Source organism: Pecten maximus, unplaced genomic scaffold (assembly GCF_902652985.1).
Source record: "Pecten maximus unplaced genomic scaffold, xPecMax1.1, whole genome shotgun sequence".
NCBI classification, from domain to species: Eukaryota; Metazoa; Mollusca; class Bivalvia; order Pectinida; family Pectinidae; genus Pecten; species Pecten maximus.
In genome coordinates this window covers 1-22,774 of record NW_022982777.1, presented here as the reverse complement: position 1 = coordinate 22,774, position 22,774 = coordinate 1, and the positions used below count along the sequence as shown (strand labels likewise).

At 35.8% G+C, this 22,774-nt stretch overlaps 1 protein-coding gene across 2 annotated transcripts; it reads left to right on the top strand.

The window, feature by feature from the left end:
• The first annotated feature begins 14,280 nt into the window (after positions 1–14,280).
• On the top strand, positions 14,281–22,225 carry LOC117320930 (solute carrier family 43 member 3-like). Of its 2 annotated transcripts, none has more exons than XM_033875410.1 (8): positions 14,281–14,357; positions 16,316–16,408; positions 18,535–18,706; positions 19,367–19,552; positions 19,715–19,816; positions 20,512–20,677; positions 21,518–21,585; positions 22,122–22,225. In XM_033875410.1, the coding sequence occupies exons 1-7, from the start codon at positions 14,310–14,312 to the stop codon at positions 21,567–21,569; spliced, it is 819 nt and encodes a 272-aa protein (XP_033731301.1). In that variant the 5' UTR covers positions 14,281–14,309; the 3' UTR covers positions 21,570–21,585; positions 22,122–22,225. The 2 variants fall into 2 exon arrangements, with proteins under 2 accessions (XP_033731301.1, XP_033731300.1); XM_033875409.1 differs by having other exon boundaries at positions 21,465–21,585.
• The last annotated feature ends 549 nt before the right edge of the window (positions 22,226–22,774 follow it).

Sequence of the window (22,774 nt, the reverse complement as noted above, 5' to 3'; positions counted from 1 at the left end):
CAATATCATAGATTTAGAATCTGAGACATTGCGTCAGCAGTGGCGTCATTGGTAACTACAGTATACATTGTATACATATCTGGTAAATAAGATATGAAGTCATCGTTACATTCATTAAGTATGGAAAATGATGTCATAAGTAATTATATATATACTTTGTATAACATGGGACATATCAACATCGATAACTGTGCAGCATAATTATGCTATGTTAAATCAACAGGAAACAACAATGCTCAAGAACTGGCATTGTCATCTATGAAGATATGGCGACGGTTATCAGTAATTATGCACAATTTGAGACCTGATGTTATTGGTTGCTACAAAGCATGCGAGACATGATGTCAAAAGTAATAGAAATAAACTGAGCAGGAGCTCTGATAGATATACCCCATACCCCCACAAAGTGGTCTAGAGTGATATGTGGTCCTATAATGGACCCCACAACATATTGACCCATTTCCATATTATTTTTAAAAAGTGACCCCGGTTCCATATTCAACGTTGAAAATGGACCCTACAACAAACTGACAAATTTCCATTTTTTTTTTTTTAAATTTACCCTGGTTCCATATTCAACGTTGAAAATGGACCCCGCGACATACTAACCCATTTCCATATCATTTGCTGAAAATGACCCCGGTTCCATATTCAACGTTGAAAATGGACCCCGCGACATACTAAACCATTTCCATATCATTTGCTGAAAATGACCCCGGTTCCATATTCAACGTTGAAAATGGACCCCACGACATATTGACCCATTTCCATATCATTTGCTGAAAATGACCCCGGTTCCATATTCAACGTTGAATATGGACCCCACAATATACTGACCCATTTCCATATCATTAGTTTAAAATGACCCCGGTTCCATGTTCAACGTTGAAAATGGACCCCACGACATACTGACCCACTTCCATATTATTCACTGAAAATGACTCCGGTTCCATATTCAACGTTGAAAATGGACCCCACAATATACTGACCCATTTCCATATCATTAGTTTAAAATGACCCCGGTTCCATATTCAACGTTGAAAATGGACCCCACGACATACTGACCCATTTCCATATTATTTACTGAAAATTACCCCGGTTCCATATTCAACGTTGAAAATGGACCCCACAATATACTGACCCATTTCCATATCATTAGTTTAAAATGATCCCGGTTCCATATTCAACGTTGAAAACGGACCCCACGACATACTGACCAACTTCCATATTATTCACTGAAAATGACTCCGGTTCCATATTCAACGTTGAAAATGGACCCACAATATACTGACCCATTTCCATATCATTAGTTTAAAATGACCCCGGTTCCATATTCATCGTTGAAAATGGACCCCACGACATACTGACCAAATTCCATATTATTCACTGAAAAGGACTCCGGTTCCATATTCAACGTTGAAAATGGACCCCACAATATACTGACCCATTTCCATATCATTAGTTTAAAATGACCCCGGTTCCATATTCAACGTTGAAAATGGACCCCACGACATACTGACTCATTTCCATATTATTTATTGAAAATTACCCCGGTTCCATATTCAACGTTGAAAATGAACCCCACGATATACTGACCCATTTCCATATCATTTGCTGAAAATTACCCCGGTTATTAGATTTTCAAAGTGACACCAGTTCCATATTCAAACGTTACAGTGGATCTTGGTTAATGAATAAATTACCGAAAACATAATTGGACAAATCTATGTCGATCAATATCGTATACATGTTTTATGTAGCTTATGATAGTTAATATTTATATAATACGTCATTATATGTGTCACCAAACTTCAAAGGTCAATGTCGATTAACATCGTATACGTAAGAGTATGCATATCAAATAACAGTTTGAAGTTTATACCAAAGGTCATTAAAATTGACACCAAAGGTCACAAGTCAGATTCTTCAAAAATATGGACCAACGTCGTAAACATGCTTTATGCGTATATAGTTGAAAGTTACACAAAAGGTCATTATATGGGTCACCAAAGATCATAGGTCAAAATGTTTATCAATGTCGATCTATATCGTTTTCATGCTATGTGAATATTATATAGCAGTGATAAGTTATACCAAATTTATTAAATGGCTTACCGAAGGTCAAAGGTCAAATTGTGTTTTAATGTTGATCAATGTCATATACATTTCATATGTATAACCTATTACAGATTGAATATATACTAAAGGTCATTATATGGCTCACCAAAGGTCAAAGTTCAAATTATGTATCAATGTCGATCAATATCGTATACATCCCATATACATATTATATTTCAGTTTGAATATATACCAAAGGTCATTATATGGGTCACCAAAGGTCACAGGTCAAATTATTAATTAATGTGGACCAATGTCGTATACATTTCATATGCATAACTTATAGCGGTGATGAGTTATACGAAAGGTCATTATCTGGGTCACCAAAGGTCAAAGGTTGAATTGTGTACCAATGTCGATCAATATCGTGTACATGTTAAATGAATATCTTATAACAGTAATGAGTTATAGCAAAGGTCATTATATGGGTCACAAGAGGTCACAGGTCAAATTGTTAATCAATGTCGATCAAAATCGTGTTCATGTTACATGAATATCTTGTAACAGTGTTAAGTTATTTCAAAGGTCATTATATGGGTCACAAGAGGTCACAGGTCAAATTGTTAATCAATGTCGATCAATATCGTATACATTCACTATGCATATCATAATTTAGTTTGAATATATACCAAAGGTCATTATATGGGTCACAAAAGGTCATAGGTCAAATTATTAATTAATGTGGACCAATGTCGTATACATTTCATATGCATATCTTATAACGGTGATAAGTTATACGAAAGGTCATTATCTGGGTCACCAAAGGTCAAAGGTTAAATTGTTTATCAATGTCGATCATTATCGTGTACATGCCATATGAATATCTAATAACAGTGATAAGTTTTACCAAAGGTCATTATATGGGTTACCAAAGGTCACAGGTCAAATTGTTAATTAATGTCGATCAATGTTGTATACATTTTATATGCATATTTTAAAACAGTGTAAAGTTATACGAAAGGTCATTATCAGGTTCAATTAAGGTCACGGGTCAAATTATCAATCAATGTCGATAAATGGTATACATGTATAGGGACATCTTATTTAAAGTGATGCTAATGGTCATTATCTGGGTCACCAGATGTCACGAGTTAAAGTGTTAATCAATGTACATAATTATTAATCAAAGGTCACCTAAGGTAACGGGCCATTTTATTTTACCATTGCCCTTCAATATCGTTTATACATTGTAGCATGTAAGCATATCTTATCGCAACGTCTATGACAATATAAACTGGTACCGAGATCCAATACTTTTATGTGGTTCAATATTCAACGGGGTCCATTTTCAACGGGTATGTAAAGAAAATTTAATATTTGGTTCCGTTTTCCACGGCATCCCGGTTCCATGGACCCGGGTTCCATTTTCCACGGGGGTCCATTTTCAACGTTACACCGGTACAACATCTGACATCATGTTCAGGTTACCCCGCCCATTCTCAATGATTGGCCATATTAACGTAAGAGGTCACGATGTATTTACAAGTGAGAGCGATGAGAACGAGTGCAAACCTCGTTACGCAATCATCCGCTACATCTACATAATTTACAAAAGGTATGTTTTCAACCTTTTGTCATATACAGGTAAAACATTTACGCTCCACTATCGTAGGCATTCGAGCGGAACATAACATGTCAGTGCACAATTGTGTCTTACGATAAATATATCATTCATCTGATGAAATTGCAATGATGACTTTAAAAATCCAGTAGTGATATATCTTTTTATGTCAATAGCTATCAACGAATTCCATTATGAGCACCAAGGTTGGCTTCGCAACTACTTGTGGTCATCTGACTTATTTTTCATTGGTACCCTCGGAAATTTGATCACGTAACCGAGTTTTTGTTGTTGCTGCTGTTTTTTTCCTATTGGCAGTGTCGACCTGAGGACCAGCGACGTTTTGTTTATGTACAGGACAGTTTTAATTTAGATATGGCTTCTACAATGAATACCACGAGACGTGCAGCGCTAGTTTGCATTAGTCTGTTAGAAATATTCCTTTTCGGAGGAATGCAGTTTGGATGGTTTGCCCTTGTTTTTATACTAAAACAGGAGGGCTTGTTTAAATATCTGTGTGTTCCGAGCGGTGACGGTGACTCTACTGGAGTAAACTCACAAAATGAAGACTGCTTTCGCCAAGACGAACGATTCAATTTAATCTTCAGTGTTGGAAATGCTGTACTAACTGTTGGAACAGTTGTCAATGGAAAGTTATTCCTATCCTTTGGCATTAAACGAATACGCATGCTTTATATGTAAGTATGTATATTTAAGTATATGTAAATGTAAGTATCTGTTTATGTAAGAGTCTGTATATTTAAGTTTCTGTATATGTAAGTAAATGTAAGTGTCTGTAATTGTAAGTACTGTGTATCTGTATATGTAAGTATGTATATATATATATGTAAGTATCTGTTTGTGTAAGTATCTGTATATGTAAAGATGTGTATGTGTATTGGGTTACGTTTGTGTTGGAATTATTACAATATGATGCACCATCAGTGGGCTAAGTGTGTGTTTGATTCTCACTACATGAGGCACCATTAGTAGGCTACATTTGTGTTGGAGTTCGGACAACATGAGGCACCATTTGTACATTATGTTTTCCGACGGACATTCTGATTTGTTAACAAATATGGATTTTTTTTTTTACATTTTTGTCGAAAAAATCAGACTGTCCGTTTAAAAACTGCTCTTAGACATACATTCTATTTCTGTTCCACTGTCGATTGATTGTCCGCAAGCCTGACCGCTTTTGGTCCATTTTTTCATCTTAAGATCTTTGTCGCACGACAACAGGATAGCGCGCGTTGTGTGTGTAAACGTGTGTATAATTTCATGCATTAATCATTCTCCTGTACAGCATGCTCTCTTTAACATGTTTATATGTATAAATATGTATTTTATTTCTTATAAATAAATTGATTTATTGATATGCATTCATGTCCCATCAACACCCTCTCCACAGATCTGTTGAAGTACGTCCGGTAAATATAATTAAAACAGACATTAACGCTTTCGTAAACGCAGGGTCACTGGTAAATACTTAAACTCTTCAATTCAAAGTATGTTTACAACTCCCGGTAAAACATACACTATATTGTATTTTTGTTTATATACTGTACAGTGCACAAAAGTTTTACGCGTACCGCCGTCGGCAAGGCGGCCTCCGTCTTATCTTTTAAATCAGGTACGTAAAGATTTTAACACGAAAAACGGATCACGGATCATCAAGTGGACACTGATAATTACTTTTTTATGATAATCACCAACATAACCCCATTCCACAAAATCAGTGTTTATTTTCTTTTGTAAGTCACTTTGCTTTGTTGAGTGAGGTAGGTACACCGCAATGTAGCCAACATGTCAAACATAAAATAGCTGTTGACCGGGCGATGAGCCTGATAAGAAAAATATGCAATTTGGAAGTCGGAAAACAAGCAATAAGTACCGACATTCAAACTCATCAAAATTGATAAAGTCAGAGCAAGAAATAACCCTAATATCGCAGATTTGCGATTAGACCCTTCATACTTGGACCAGGTGTTCCGGAAAAGTAAGCGCCCTCTGCTTCACGATAACACCCGCCTACAAATCTAGGCTACGTAAAACCAGGATGGTGACAATGACACCACTAGGCACATACAGAAGCAGCAAACACATAATTGGAAAATTTTTGAAGACTTCCAAAGGAACATAACTGCGAGAAACTACTTATTTTTCAGGTTTTCTTTTCTTATTTATCAAATTTATCTTACTGAAATGCATATCTAATTATAATCGTTTATGTAATCGACATTTACAAACAGTGTCATAGGCGCAGCACTTAGCGTGGGGATCCGAAGAAACTATAAAACAATGCAGTATTGATAGAAAAATATCTGTCGGCAGTGTGGATCTGATGAGCAGCGACGTCTGATACACGAACAGGGCAGTTTTAATTTAGATATGAATAACACGAGACGTGCAGCGCTAGTTTTCATTAGTCTATTAGAAATATTCCTTTTCGGAGGAATGCAATTTGGATGGTTTGCCCTTGTTTTTATACTAAAACAGGAGGGCTTGTTTAAATATCTGTGTGTTCCGAGCGGTGACGGTGACTCTACTGGAGTAAACTCACAAAATGAAGACTGCTTTGGCCAAGACGAACAATTCAATTTGATCTTCAGTGTTGGAAATGCTGCAATAGCTGTAGGAACAGTTGTCAATGGAAAGTTATACCAATATTTCGGTATTAAACGGATACGCATGCTTTATATGTAAGTATCTGTATATGTAAGAATATGTATATAACTGTATATGTAAGTATCTGTATTGTAAGTATATGTATATGTAAGTATCTGTATTGTAAGTATCTGTATATGTAAGTATCTATATATGTAAGTATCTGTATATGTAAGTATATGTAAGTATCTATATATGTAAGTATCTGTATATGTAAGTATATGTATATGTAAGTATCTGTATTGTAAGTATCTGTATATGTAAGTATCTATATATGTAAGTATCTGTATTGTAAGTATATGTATATGTAAGTATCTGTATTGTAAGTATCTGTATATGTAAGTATCTATATATGTAAGTATCTGTATATGTAAGTATATGTAAGTATCTATATATGTAAGTATCTGTATATGTAAGTATCTGTATATGTTTAGTATCTGTATATGTAAGTATCTATATATGTAAGTATCTGTATATGTTAGTATATGTAAGTATCTGTATATGTTTAGTATCTGTATATGTAAGTATCTGTATATGTAAGTATCTGTATATGTAAGTATCTATATATGTAAGTATCTGTATATGTAAGTATCTGTATATGTAAGTATCTATATATGTAAGTATATGTTTGTGTAAGTAACTGTATATGTAAGTATCTATTTATGTAAGTATCTATATATGTAAGTATCTGTATATGTAAGTATTTATATATGTAAGTATCTGTATATGTAAATATATGTATATGTAAATATATGTATATGTAAGTATCTATATATGTAAGTATCTATATATGTAAATATCTGTATATGTAAGTATCTATATATGTAAGTATCTATATATGTAAGTATCTGTATATATAAGTATGTGTATGTGAAGGTATCCTTATATGTTAGTATCTGCATATGTAGTATCTGTATATGTAAGTGTTTATATATGTATCTACATATGTTAGTATCCGTATATGTTAGTGTTTATATATATATATAAGTATCTGAATATAAAGTTTTTATATATGCAAGTATCTACATATGTTCGTATCCGTATATGTTAGTGTCTATATATATATATACTGAAACGAAAAAGAAACGCAACATGGAAAATTGTGATTAATTTTGTATTAAATATACATATCTGTATAAAAATCGCGGAAATAAACATGCACCCTGCCTAACACCCATACCAATCTTCAAAATCACCCAAGTGTGACTAGAGACCTATGCACTTCCGGCGCGGTAAAAACATCAAAAACCGTGCCTGTACAAACATATGCGTTCTTTTTCATTCAAACCAGTATCAATTCATCACTAACATTGAGCCACATCATCGCCAATACTTTTGCAAACAATAATTCCTTTTACAATTATGCCACGGTTATCAAAGGTTGATAGAGGACGTGCTATAGCGATGCTTCTGGCAGGGAACACGCAACTTCACGTCGCTCGACAATTCAGAGTTCACAAATCGACTATTAGTCGATTAGTTTCACGTCTTAACGCAACAGGAAGAGTCGATGACCAGCCGAGATCAGGACGTCCACGCGTAACGTCGCGACGTCAAGACCGGGTTCTTAGGTTGGCACACCTGCGTAACAGGAGATTAACGGCCGCTGAAACGGCAAGGAATACGATTGGTAATCATAACCGTCGAATTCATCCCCAAACAGTGAACAACAGACTGCGTGAGGCTAATTTGCGTGCAAGGCGACAGTACGTTGGTTTACCACTAACACCGCAACGTCGAGCACGTCGTATGCAATGGGCAACGGCACATATGCCCAGACGTTTTCCTATGAGACGTTGGAGGTCTATGCTCTTCACCGATGAATCTCGATTCACGTTATTTCGAGCAGATGGCCGTCAACGTGTGTACCGGCGTCGAGGCGAACGTTTTGCTGACGCCTGTGTTTTGGAACACGACCGATTTGGGGGTGGATCAGTTATGGTTTGGGCGGGAATCTCCCATGGTTTGAAGACGCCTTTGGTGATAGTCAATGGGAATTTAACGGCGTACGCTATCGGGATGAGATCCTTAGGCCCCATGTTGTGCCGTTTGTTAGGCAGCATCATCTAACCTTTCAGCAAGATAACGCGAGACCACACGTTGCAAGAGTCTGTAGAGACTTTCTTGCGACACAGAACATTGTTCCTATAGATTGGCCTCCATATAGCCCCGACCTGTCCCCAATCGAGCATTTGTGGGATGAATTAGACAGAAGAATTCGAAATCGCCGTAACCCCCCAAATACCCTCCCTCAGGTAGCAAATGCACTCGTCCAAGAATGGAATAACATTCCAATACGGAAAGTCAATGCCCTGATGAACTCAATGCAACAAAGAATTAGAGATGTGATAACTGTTCGAGGAGGACACACACGATATTAGGGCACGGTTTCAAAACTGCTGCCATTTCAACTTGGATTCACGTAGGGTACTACCAATCATGACCTTCTAGCAAAGTGACCTGTTCTTAAAAATCTCTAAACATTTAAAGGATGTTACATCAATATTCAATATTAACTATTACATATGAAATTTAAACATAATGCTCACAAGTATTATTTTATTAAACCTACAATTTGAAGTTGCGTTTCTTTTTCGTTTCAGTATATATGAATATAAAGTTTTCGTATATGTAAGTATCTGTACATGTTTGTTGACGCAAACATGTTACTAGTAACACAATTTTCGTTGTCCGTTTTCGGCCATCGTAGATATATGTTTTTTTCAACAGAAAATACATTATAATGCTCGTTACATTAATACAATTTTAAACGGTTTCTCTTTATTTTCAGATCAATGGCTGTAGGCGGAATTTTATTCTTCGCTTTCGCATCACCTGGTAATTAATTATATTTTATTCGATATGATATAACTACATTGAGTATCACTAGTGTTTAATTATACGGCCTCATTTTTATAACTTTGTTCCATTAACTGCTTACACCTCAGATATACATCTCCCAAAGTTCTTCTTCTTCTTAGCTCACCTGGTCCAAAGACCAACGTTAAATTATGCCTTACCGTGGCATCCGGCGTCCGCCCGTCAACAATTACTTTGTGAACACGATATCTTAAATATATATCAACCAAGTTTGATGAAAGTTTGTATGCATTCAGATATCGACAATATCTGGGACGTGTTCGAAAATAACAACTATTCTACATTAGAGTTAAGAGTAATTGGCCTTTGTGATAATAATATAATTGGACCTTGTGAACACTATAACTGGAGTAAATATCAACCAAGTTTGATGAAACTTTGTATACAGCCATACCATCGACAATATCTTGGACGAGTTTAAAATGGGAATTATTTAGCAGTAACTTACAGAATTATTGCCCTTCGTAATGATATTATTTTTAACATTGTTTTAGCTCACCTGGCCCGACGAGTAAATCTTTTTAAAACGCTAATAATCACGACCAATTAAATAGATTTTGATGAAATTTGATATGGAGAATTATTCGGCAATGTTGTATGTTGTACAAATGAAGGATGTGCTATAGTATACTTATTAATAAACTGTAGCGATGTAGCAATTTAGGTTCGCCGGTACCGATACAGAATGTTACGTGGGCTTCCTAGTGTAGCAGAAAGGGTTTTTATCAGATCCTCCTGATACTGTAAGTACCAGCAGGTAAATCTATGACAAAAGATAAAGTGCTTATTACCTGTGGGCGGTGTTACATACACCTGTTGATTGTCACAATGACAGGAGTTTGCATGGGTGAGGTCGCCACATAAAAACATATGTTTGCCCCTTTTCAATATTTTTTTAACATAAAATAAATGCGGAAACCACCCAAATGATATGACTTAACTTCACACTTGTCGCCATTTTTTGTTTACTACAGTCTGTGCAGTGCAGAACAATAGCCCGGCGTTAAAACCACGGCCGGTGTTTTTCCCTTTAGCATTGTGAGGATAGGTTTATTACTGTTCAAATATTTGTCACAGAAATAAGTAATGTTTTGGGCTATTCCATGTGATGATTTTGATCACTTGTAGTTTTTGCTAGAAATTGTCGTCGAAGAGACGGAGACTGTTAAGGCGCGATTGCAGTTGTGATTTGGAAAATCCTGATTAAAAATAAGAGTTTTACTTTAGTTTAAACATATTTTTATTGCTTCAAATATAAGCATGAGGATTGGGCACAAGTTATACAACTTATTAAAGCCCTCTCCTCCAAACATTACTACAACAATGTGACACAAAACAATGGACATTTACATTAATTTTACGATTGACAAGTTAGAAAAGGAAGACTAAAGAGGGTTTTGCTATAAAATAGCCAATTTTTATGTAGCACAAATATCAATTTAATGTTAGAATTTCAAACGGCTGTGCAATTTCCAATTTTATTACACTCTAATATAAGGTCTCACTATCACTGCGATATTGCAATGAACACCGACCAGAGGGACATGTACATGTATAATCTTATATTATGAAATTAACAAGAAAACCTATAAACACAGGTTCCAGGGCTCTGACAGTGACATATACACCAAGTGTTAGGATAGTGGAATTCATTACAAACCATTTGTACTTACATAGTAGATTCTAAACATTCATAAAATTTGTAATGTATTCGTTGAAAAAAGATGTGTCCAGGATCTAATCAGTCTTAAAAGTGCACAAAATATAGACATCCACAAATCCAAATTAAAACACAAAAAGATAATTCAAATATTAAAGATATCTTTAAGACAACAAAGACAACAATAGAGAAAGATGTCTGACTTTGGGATCTCAAAAATATTTAATATATTGACTTAAATTCACACATGCATATGATTTGTGTATCAAAGAGTTACTTTGTAATCATCACGCATGAATATTAACTAAAGTAATCAATTTTTTTCAAACTATTGTTCCACTAATTACCATGACACAATGTTTTTTTTTTTTTATCTCGGTAAATAAAAACATCAGTTTGATTCTGTGCTTGAGCATCTGGTTCCTCATAAAACTTGATAGAACATAATATCAGTATTTGTTCTGCTCACTGATCAGAAAATGTTCTGCATTGATTTTAAACAAGGTTTTTAATTTTTAGCAAGAAATTATGTAATCCTTTGCTTATCCACAAATGAGTTGTTTTTATGTCCAGTATTATATTCCAGAAAAGAATTGATCAATACAGGCCCTAACAGCTGCATTTCATAGTGATATCATATTTTTTATTTTTATCTTTAAAGGCTGAAGTCAGACATGCAGACAGCTACATGGTACTCTTACAACAAGATTAAATACGACAACTTGTTTTGATCGAGATTTTAGCAGAAAAAACAGTTTCAACATTAAAAAAAGAAAGAAAAAGCTCAATCCCGGCTTTCCTTCATGAATAAATGTTCTAGGGGAATAAATAAAAAAAAAGTATGATCCCTAAACATTCCCATTGAGTGAATAATATAACAAAGAGGTATCAAAGCGCGCTTTCTATCTGTTAACCATTCACTTCGATCCATGACTTGTGATTATTTTAGATCGAGTGCTGCTTCTGAGCTTATTTTGCATTGCATGCCCAGGGGGTAGACGCATACCTACGTCACAAAGAATAATTGTGCAATGAAAAATTAGCCTCTCCCCCAGTAAGAACCGTCCCACGACTACATACACTTGACTGTCATGTGACGGCTAATCGGGAGAGGTTAATTTTTCATTGGATAATTATTTTATTGTGACGTAGGTCCGTACCTACCCCCTCCCCTATGTTTGCATGCAAATGTCGTTATCAGAAATTCATATCGCGCTGCAGAACCGATGAATGTCCTTGGATGTCGTTGATTGTAAATCTCGAGATATCTCGTGAAGAGTGATACGAAGGGCCTCAAAATAGCCCGCCAACGACATTGCAACTAGAGCTCATGAATATTAACCGTACCACCATGGGATGTTTTCGGCGTAGTAAGAACACATTCTACACGTATATAGGATGTTACTGAAAGTGAAATTATCGAGCTTTTCAATAATAATTAAAGCATTTTTTCTACGACAGAAGAATGTTTTGTCGTCGAGAAACTTAGGCGGGCTTGATTTTTGTCAAAAAGTTCTTACCATCCTTCTATACACAGGCAAAAATCCGTCAGGTGAAATTAAAAGTTTTCACATAGCCTCCCAGAATGTCTGTAAACCTGCTGAATACACTAAGTATTTAGAGGGGGGGGGGGGGGGGGGGGGGGGGGGGGGGGGTGTTGTGGTTGACGGATACAGTATTTTACTCTCGTTAGTTCTTACCAAAAAAAAGTTACAAAATACACTAAGAGTGAAATCAATAGCAAATCTGTAACCTCTATTTGTCAAGTTGATAATTTCTTAACTTTTTCTTTCCTATAAATATAGGGTGAACATTGTAATTAAACTTGTTTTGCAACTGTAGAATACTAACCCGCTAATGAAGTCAGCGCATACTCATCACATTCATTTTTTTTGTTCCGGACTAGAAAATAGACCATTTGTTACAACAACTTTTGAACAAAAAACCGTAATACCTAATAGATGCAATGATATATATAACGACTCTGAAAAAAAATCTTTGTGTTTGTCTATCGTTTTAGGAACAATCAATTCATTTTTGTTTGTTATATTGCGTGTTACGATGATATAAGTATTTGAGGAAGCGTTGCTTTGTAGTATGTAAAGATGGTATAATACACATGTGAAACGATGACTCGGCATATCTTACATTTAATAAAGACGTAACCAAATCGTTACTATCACAATAATCACTACACAACTCGTCATGCTGTTTATTGCTGTCTGTGGTGTCACGTTGTATCTAAATGAAGCGGATGAGGTGAGGCGGAATATATCCCACTGCCGGTGCACAGCATTTTGCGGATTTTTAGTTGCTGTGAAACAGCCACCTATAACTATCCTCGCCGACTTTGGTGAGGACAAATTCATTTGGAATCAATTGTGTATTCTGAACTATTTTCTGTACAAATTAGTACGCTTGATGCCAGGTTTGTGCAAGGGGAGGTAACTCGTACACACTCTTGTTGGGGCAACACTGGAAAGTCACCTCTTGGGTTGATAAAAATGGCCCTCATTCGTCGAGTACTTTTTTATTCTAGGATTTTCATGTTCGTAATCGAAGTAAAATCTTCGATTGTTTCTACATTTGATACTTAAAATGAAAGGAGAACACTTCCAAGAAAATAGGCCTGATTATTCACTAAGGCGAAACCTAGCGCATTACCGCAACGGAGATTCTGATAGCAAGAAAGAGGTTGCATTGTCCGAATCAGTCGATGGTGAGATGCTTTTATATAACATGGACGTGTGACAATAACATTTCATGGTTATATGGAGAGAGAAAAAAACCCCAGTCAATTGAATGCATAACTTTTAAACCTTAGGAACCAAAATATACTGGGACATTAAGTCACAGGAATCTTATGCACAGAAAATGCGATGTGTTTGATCAAGAAACATGATGGACATTTTAAACATCGAGATTAATCGATCTTAGAAGTAAATTTATAATTAGTATGTCGATTCAGATGAGCTTTGACAAAGTACTTCGGCATCTTTTAGAAGAACGTTAATGCAACCATAGGATTTTAAAGCGAAAACAATTCCTTAAAATGACACCGGATCGGCATCAGGAAAAAAGAAAAAACCGAAAAAAAATGTCTTCTTCTTTTCTGCCATTTTATATTGATATACTACATGTACTTATTTCGATCCCTCATGCACAGTACTCACGAGTTGTCCTGACGCTTTGATCTGTACAAATATGATACTTAGTCCATCACAGATAGTCACAAATATGAGTGTAAGTTCTTTCATTATCTTATAAAATAGTGTGCGAGTCATATAGGCTGCCGTTCGAACGACGGGGTACTCCGTTAAAATATGGTTTCATCAATCACCTGAGTATAATGCAATAAATCATCAGTAATATATTGTTTTGTTTTGGACAGATTATCCGTGGCTCTTACTACCCGGCGTAATAATGGTGGGGATGGCAGGCGTGTCTCTACTGGTGTCGAACTTCATACAGGTATCTGTTCCGAATGATCATTTTATGATATATATACAATCGATAATGCTCTCGGAACTCCTTGTGTGTGATCGGTGTGAATCTCTTTGATACCAAGCCCAAGGTCTTGGTTATCTATTTAAATGGTGTTTTTGGTAAATATTTAAAATATGATATAAAAATAGTGTGGAAAAATCATAGCCCATTTTACTTCAATTTCTTATGTTATGGTAATTTGCATATCCAGAAAATCAGTTAGTAATATATATGAAAAAAACATAAGTATTGCACACAAACATTATTTAATTCGTGCACAAAGTCGCATAAATATGAGTACCAAAGGGCGCAAACACGTCTCTCGTGTTTACAAACTGATGTGTACATAAATGAAGGAAATGGCTAAAGATAAAACAAATACCCTGTACAGCATCATTTGTTGTGATTCGATGGTGTTATATTTAGTTTTAGTGTCTGTGATTTGTCAGCACGGTAACAAGTGTAACTTCGAGCAGAACTTCATTACGAACTTCCCAGAAGCAATGCGAGTTCCTCGTTTGACTCGACTGACGCGGCCTCCTTCGCTCTCTTCCATCTTTCTAACTAGTTGCCGATATTAGATATCTTTCTCTATTTTTGTGTTTGTGGCTCTTTTCAAATGTCTTAAAGAAATCTTTACTATTTGAATTACCTTTGTGTGTTTTAATTTGGGGGAGTGGATGGCTATATTTTTTGTACTTACAGACATATTAGAACCTGGACACGTCTTATTTCAACGAATACATTACAAATTTTATGAATGTTTAGAATTCACAATGGTCTGTAATGAATTCCACCATCCTAATACTTGGTGTTTATGTCACTGTCAGAGCACCGAGACCTGTTGTTATTATGTAGTTTTTTTCTGGTTAATTTTAAATATCGCACTCGTGAAAATCTCGATTTTCTGTCATACTCGTGAAATATATATTATATGAAACGGGAAACCATTCAATTATCTTTTTATTGAATTTTATATACATGTACTTAAAAAACAAAATTAAAAACATTGAAAAATTAATAAAGTCAAAAGTGCGGGAATCAGTAACATAATTTATTACGTCATCTCGTTACTCCCCGTCAACTTGACGGCGCCATTTTGAAAGGACTGACAACGCAATTAAAGCGTTTTCTGCTATTATAGGAGAATCTGTGCATAAATTACTAACGTCAAGTGAGTATTTTGTCAAACACTACTCTGAATATTTCAGAAATACATGTACAGCAAAATAGCCAATTTATATATCTCCGCTTCGATTCGAAAAATCGGCAAGTTTCAACGAGGTGAATACAAAGGTCCGTTCTGATTGGTCAAAAACGGGAAACTTATATTTTCACTGCAAAACTTATATTTTCACTGCAAAACTTATATTTTCACTGCAAAACTTATATTTTCACTGCAAAATCTTATATTTTCACTGCAAAATCTTACATTTTCATTGCTTATCGCTGCAGTGAAAATATAAGTTTTATTAGTTTGATAAATTTGTATATTTCACTGGCAAAAATGTAATAAATATTTATTATTATGGATGACGTCTATTGAATGGTTTCCCGTTTAATATAACATATATTTTACGAGTATGACAGAATATCGATATTTTCACGAGTGCGAAGCACGAGTGAAAAATATCGAAATATCGGTCATACGAGTGAATTTCCCTTTCGTTCGATGTGCATCTGGCTTATGGATGACGTCGATTGAATTTGTAAATACGAAGGGCCTCGAAATAGCCAGTCAATTGCATTGCAGCTAGAACATTATGAATATAAACCGTGCCGTCATCATGCATCTTACACCCTACCTGCAGGACAGGACATATAACAAGGAAATGAAGTAGTACGCTATAATATAATAACATCACAACAAGATGACGATGTGTTGCCGTAACTGACTCGATGTTCTTTTTATTGTTCTTTATTTTCTTTTCTTTTCACACTAGGTGCCGTTCATACTTCCGAAAGGTTCCTCAATTTACATTGGCCTGCTGAATGGTTGCTTTGACTCATCCGTTCTCACATTTATGCTGGTCAAGGTGGGAATACACGCCATAACATAGGAAAGTGTTTGTAACGTGTTCAGTATGGGGAATAAACATCAACGAAGGCCCCATAACAAAATATAATTTGATAGAAACACGGATGTTTGAAAGAGAAGAAATTCATTTCAATGGTACAAAGGCCGAACGTCAGAACATTTCAGATAATAGGGAGTTTCCTAAAAGACAAATTTGATTGTTCGTTCTGCAGAAAGGCTCAAATTGCAGAAATTCCATACAGGAGCCTAATCCGAAAGGAAAGCCTTCTGGTCGGCAATTCGTCGAATGTTTTCAACTATTCAACACCATTTTGTGGATAAAAAACACGTATACAGTATATCGAAACATCGATCATTTTTCGACATACCGTGCCATATGTACATACATGTCACCACACAAAAACTGATCAGTCCACTCATTTTATAATCCAACAACGAGTTTCTAAAACTTTTCTGGCCATATTTGTGATGTGAAGTCTCACATGAAACTATTTTCAGCGTGAGTATTGCCCTGTGCCACGCGAGATCTCGTAGGATCATATGACCGCGAAATGCTATGAAACTCGTAGTTGGGTTTTAAAATGAGTGGATTGATTTGTTTGTGTGTGTTGACATGCATGTCTGTATAGTCAGGTATGTCGAAAAATGGTCGATGTATTTCGATGTAGATGTGTTTTCTATCCGCACGACAGTATTGAATTGTTAAAAATATGACGAGTTGTCACTACGACTGGAGTTCTGAAGTTTGTCGACCGATATCAGATTTTCAATAGGCCAACAAACACCAAAAACATTCGGATTAACACGAGTCATGCGCATATAATTTCTTGCCACATGGCTTTAAAAGTGGTGTATGAATGAGTTGTATAGATTGGTTAAAATTCCTTGTGAACAATAGATATTGTGTCGGTCAGAAGATAAACATTGAGACCTACTACCGGGGTATATGTTAGTATCAGATAAAATTATTCTCAATACAATTACCAGAAAGAGGTTTGGTGCATATTGGCCTGTTTCGACCTAACGGTGGCCGTTTTCAAAATAAAAAAAAAATGTTAAAAACTGAGTTTTTAAATACAAACCTTAAACCTATGACATATAAATATTCTTATTTGTGAAAAATGTGTTTGTTCATTGTAATAGATATTTCATTAAATGACCGTAAAGTTGCTTCATCGGGCTATTTGCAACTTTCGAGGGTGGTTTTCCCGCATTCATATCATTTTTTACATAGAGCGCATCAGAAGACCAACTTTTACTATGTCTAATTTCATTCTATGTACCAAAAGACAACTAAAATCCTATTCTTAAAAAGTGGTCCTCCGATGCGCTGGTATCGAAAAATTGAAAAAAAGGAGTTGATAAAATATTTTAATTTAGCATTTACTAGACTGCCTATAACTGATAGCATAAACACTACATTCCCGTAAGTCCGCATAGCTCATATGGTAGAACTATCGCTTTGCAACCCAAAAGTTTGGAATTCGAATCACCAAAGTGTTCTCTTTCATATTTTGTTATGTTTCTTAATACCATTTAATTTTTCTTGATCCGTCATCGTATTTAAAAGATATTTGCAACTTTAAATTCATATTTGATATAAAGTATTTAGATAAAGATTAAAATGTTGAGATAGAAAACTTTCAATTGGATAATAAAAGAGTAAAATCATAACCGATTTACCCGTATCATTCAAAGTAAATTTTAAATGAACCGCATCGTCGACAACAGGAATACATGGATCGGTAGTGTAAAATTCATATTTAACATGTCAAATGCACTTTATTTCATATAGTATTCATGGTATCGATTGACTACATAATCCGTTCACAACGCACAGCGCGCCAATGAACCATGACGATCTATATTGGTACTGTGGTAATCACCGGGGTCACGTGATATTTCACCTGTACGACCATACCTCTTTAATATAAAAAAACAAACTTACATAGAAATGTGCCACCTGTAGTTCAAAACATGCATAGATTGTGGTGTTAGGCAAACGCTAATCTGCTGATGAACGGATGTGACTAACAGTAAACCAAACAGAGATATAAAATAAATATTTGTATACATGTACTTATTTTGATTTTTCAGCAAACGACAATTTTGTCTTCGTTTTAGAAACTGTATGAAGGCGGGATAGATAAGCAGTTCTCCTTTATTGGTCTCGCCATTCTTTTGATCGTGATTTCCGGTGTATGTACACTGCTACATCCCTCACGAGAGCCTCACACAACTAATACAAATAATAAAGTTCCCAAGGACGACGGCATGAAAGATGATGACGTCAACGGTACAGTGAAATTATGTACATTACAGTTTCTACAACATGTGTCCATTGTTTTCACATAAAGAACTGAAGAAAAAATGACGTGACTTCCTTTAAATAATAAAGTTTCTTTTAGTCGTGCTAATGAAATGTGCATTTAAAGTCATTTTTGCTTGATCTGCTTACTAAGCGAAAGCGAGAATTTATCAATGTATTCACTGCCCAATACATGTGTCCGTTCTAGGTTGTCATACTGTATTCACTGCCCAATACATGTGTCCGTTCTAGGTTGTCACACAGTATTCACTGCCCAATACATGTGTCCGTTCTAGGTTGTCATACTGTATTCACTACACAACACATGTGTCCGTTCTAGGTTGTCATACTGTATTCACTACCCAATACATGTGTCCGTTCTAGGTTGTCAGACTGTATTCACTACCCAATACATGTGTCCGTTCTAGGTTGTCAGATTGTATTCACTACCCAATACATGTGTCCGACCTTGTGTGTCAGACTGTATTCACTACCCTATACATGTGTCCGTTCTAGGTTGTCAGACTGTATTCACTACCCAATACACGTGTCCGTTCTAAGTTGTCAGACTTTATTCACTAACCAATACATGTGTCCGTTCTAAGTTGTCAGACTTTATTCATTACCCAATACATGTACTCGTTGTAGGTTGCCAGGAAGTTGTACAGACCACTCCTGATCCTTCATCAGAAATCAAATCCGTAGGAGACATACTCCGCCATCCTCTCTTCATTTCCCACGTAGTATGGATTAGTATTGTGATGTTGAAATACATCTACTTTTTAGGATCAGCAAACAGAATGATGACGCAACTCCTCAGAGATGAAAGCCGAGGTATGTTTCAAGTCGTACATACCCTACATTCAAGTCTTCCCAAATAGTGTGACGTTAAATATCACATGTCCAGTCTCGTCCTTTTGTAAAAGCACAGGCAACACTTCGTTCGATTTTGTCTTTAATATCCTGTATACATTTCTAATATTTAAATTTTTGTAGTGAGCTATTTCTCTGATGTCATGACGTTTACAATGATTGGGAGTTTGTTGTCATCTTTCATCGCCGGATATACGATACACGCGATGGAGAAACTGTTTACGGGTAAGTATGCATAGCTGATTGCGTCTAACATGACATGGATTGATCTAATAATACAACTTTGAGTGTAGACCTATAAGATTACACATCACTTATGTGTATTGTTCCTTGGTATTCTGTGTCTTGCCCTTCAAAGAGACAAGGTTGTATCCATGATGGTCACTCAAGTATAGTGCTAACCAGATGGCTTTCATACGTATTTTCTGCTGCAAAATTCCTATTGCACATTTAATATTTCACCAGTGAAATACACGTATTATCAAAATAAATAAATATATATCTAATACCCTATCGTTCACATTAGATTTTCAACAGGTAAGTGCTTCATATCATGCAATTGCTAAACCGCCAATAAGTGAGAAACTAAAAATATCCGTCAGAGGACAGGACCTTCCTCGGATATAATAAAGTCCACCAACAAAATCGTAGCAAGAGGTACGACCAATGAAAGCATCAACAAGCTAGGTGTATTTATAGAACAGAAAAAACATCATATGTGACCATTGTCATATGTAACCACACACAAATTAGCAACATCTGTGCACATCTTTATTTCTGAAGGTCCAATATCACAGTTTAATGTGAAAGACGACATTAAATAAATTTGGAAAATTTGCAGTTGTTGAATCGTAGACAGCGTTCTTGATTTTTGATGGTAAACGTTTTACGGGTAAAATTTTTAAGTTTGTTGATGACAGGAAGTATGAGGATGGTGATCCCCCTTGCGATGACGTCATGTTTAGCTATCTTCCTGTCTGCCCTGGCATTCGTACCAGAACCGCCAGTCTTGTACGTCGATTTTATTGTGTTGACCTTCCTTCGGTCTTTCATGTATACCACAAACATGGACTTCATCAGACTCGCGTAAGTGTTTCCCCAAATTGTGTTAACTTCTTTCTTTGTTATGCGTTGGAAACAATCATCGGTGACGTGGAAATACAAAAAAAAAAAAAAAAAAATCCAAGTGACTAGCGATGCTCCCATTGGTTATGAAAAAACCCAAACAAAACATGAAGCAGTCCAATTGAAAAATCATTTGTGACGTGGAAATAGAGAAATGTAACTCGCGATGATCCATTTTTTTGTGAAAACAAGAGAAAACACGTAGCAGTCCAAAAGGAAATGCACTTATTAGGAATCGGGATGAGCTATTCCCGGAAAATGATTGTGAAATTTTGGGAATGGTTGACGATGCTCGAAAACCCCCCAGGGGACCTAGGTGATTAGGAGATCAGAGTATTTGGAAAAATCGCTGAGTTCTTGCCAACAATCCATTCGGTTATTTCGGGAGGGGGAAGTAGGCATGCACAAATGTATATGGACATTTTGGGCTAAGTAGCATTCTGTCTTGTAGTTGAAGGCTGCACATCTCTATTTGTAGAGTTATAAATGATAGAACTTCCACTTCTCGCAAGGTTATATTTTGTTACGGCTGAGAAACAAAAACTGTAGCAGTTAGAAGGACTAGTTGTTTGGATGTTAGTGTTACAAAGAAGAGAAGGACAAAGGAGACAAGCCACCTTTAAATTGTTTCAGATCTAGGTCACTGGTCATAGGCAATACTATCCCGTGTAGAGTTTTAATCTGTATACAGAACGGCCATACAGACGAGATATCATCATTTTATCTAATAAAATTATTTCATTTGCAGATTTCCTTTGAAATACACGAGTATGATATTTGGTCTTGTGATGGCTATTTCTGGAATTCTGACGATAACACAATATGGTCTGTTCGACTGGGCGGAGAAGTATGATGAGGCAACGATAGATGTAAGAACACAATCCAAAACGGCAGCAAACGTGTTTTCTTTTTGTTCCTCTTGTTCTTTTTTTTGTTCTTCTTTTTGTTTTTCTTGTTATTCTTCTTGTTTTTCCTTTTGTTCTTTTTGTTGTTCTTGTACTTCATTTTGATCGTCTTCTTTTTCTTCTTGTTCCTCTTCTGTTCTCCTTTTTGTTTTTCTTGTTCTTGTTCTTTTTGTCCTTCTTTTTCTTCTTTCCTAGCAAAAACAGTAACTATAAAATCGTTAATTGGTCGAAATTTAGATGATTTATACGAAAATTGCAACATATATAACATATACGTTTAGACAAAGACGTTTTGTGGATACAAACAACAAGGTAACACGTTCGAAAAAAGGCCCCTGATTGATCGATAGATCTAGATGTTGTCCGATTACTGTGAAATTCGGTGTTAAGGTGTGTTATGACGTAGCGACTGCACGTGTCGGTCGGGAGACTTGTTACAGTCATCCGTTATAATTACAACTCGTAATTATTATTTTTTTCTTTTTTTTTTTCTCCACCAGGTGAACGTGTTCCTGTTGTGTCTGTCTATCGTCTCCCTGGCTCATCCCATTGTCGTATTCTACAGAGAGAAGTCAAAATCATCATGTATTTAGAGAGGGGGGGGAGACTTTGTTAATGATATCAGTGTTACCTCAATTGCTTCTGTAATTTACTGAATTAAAACACATTTTAATTGGACGCTCATTTTGTTTCTCCAGTTACAGGGTAATAAAGATATCAGTTTATACTCTCATTGATTTCTTCCATATGGACATGAACAAAGTTGGATACTCATGACTAGAGTATTGGTTCTATCAATGAAGGTTACGGACAGGTGAATTATCAAATTTTCGAGGCAATCCATCCTGTATGAATACAATAATATCATAAAGCTTCATTATTGACAAAGAACACAAAAACAGACCTGAAAGTACATCCAAGATCATTGTTACGATACACTTTGTTGCTATGGCGATGATCCCTAGTCTGTTATGGACATCATGGGTTGTCTCTTCAATCTAAGACTCGTCAGTGATGTTGGAAACAGTATACAGCTAAGTTGTCCCTCTATGGCTCGACACTGATGGTAGGGACATCATACAGTAATATTTACATTTGCTCCGCATTTCCCCATTGACATAATGCTAAAAAGCAGTTGCCAACATACACATAA

What these genes read in the sequence shown, in the direction of transcription:
- LOC117320930 (XM_033875409.1), top strand. Translation starts at nt 14,310, where the DNA reads ATGGTGGGGATGGCAGGCGTGTCTCTACTGGTGTCGAACTTCATACAG. An exon ending in TCACATTTATGCTGGTCAAG is followed by an intron (nt 16,409 to 18,534) that starts GTGGGAATACAC and finishes TCTTCGTTTTAG; the next exon opens with AAACTGTATGAAGGCGGGAT. An exon ending in ATGGACTTCATCAGACTCGC is followed by an intron (nt 20,678 to 21,464) that starts GTAAGTGTTTCC and finishes TTTCATTTGCAG; the next exon opens with ATTTCCTTTGAAATACACGA.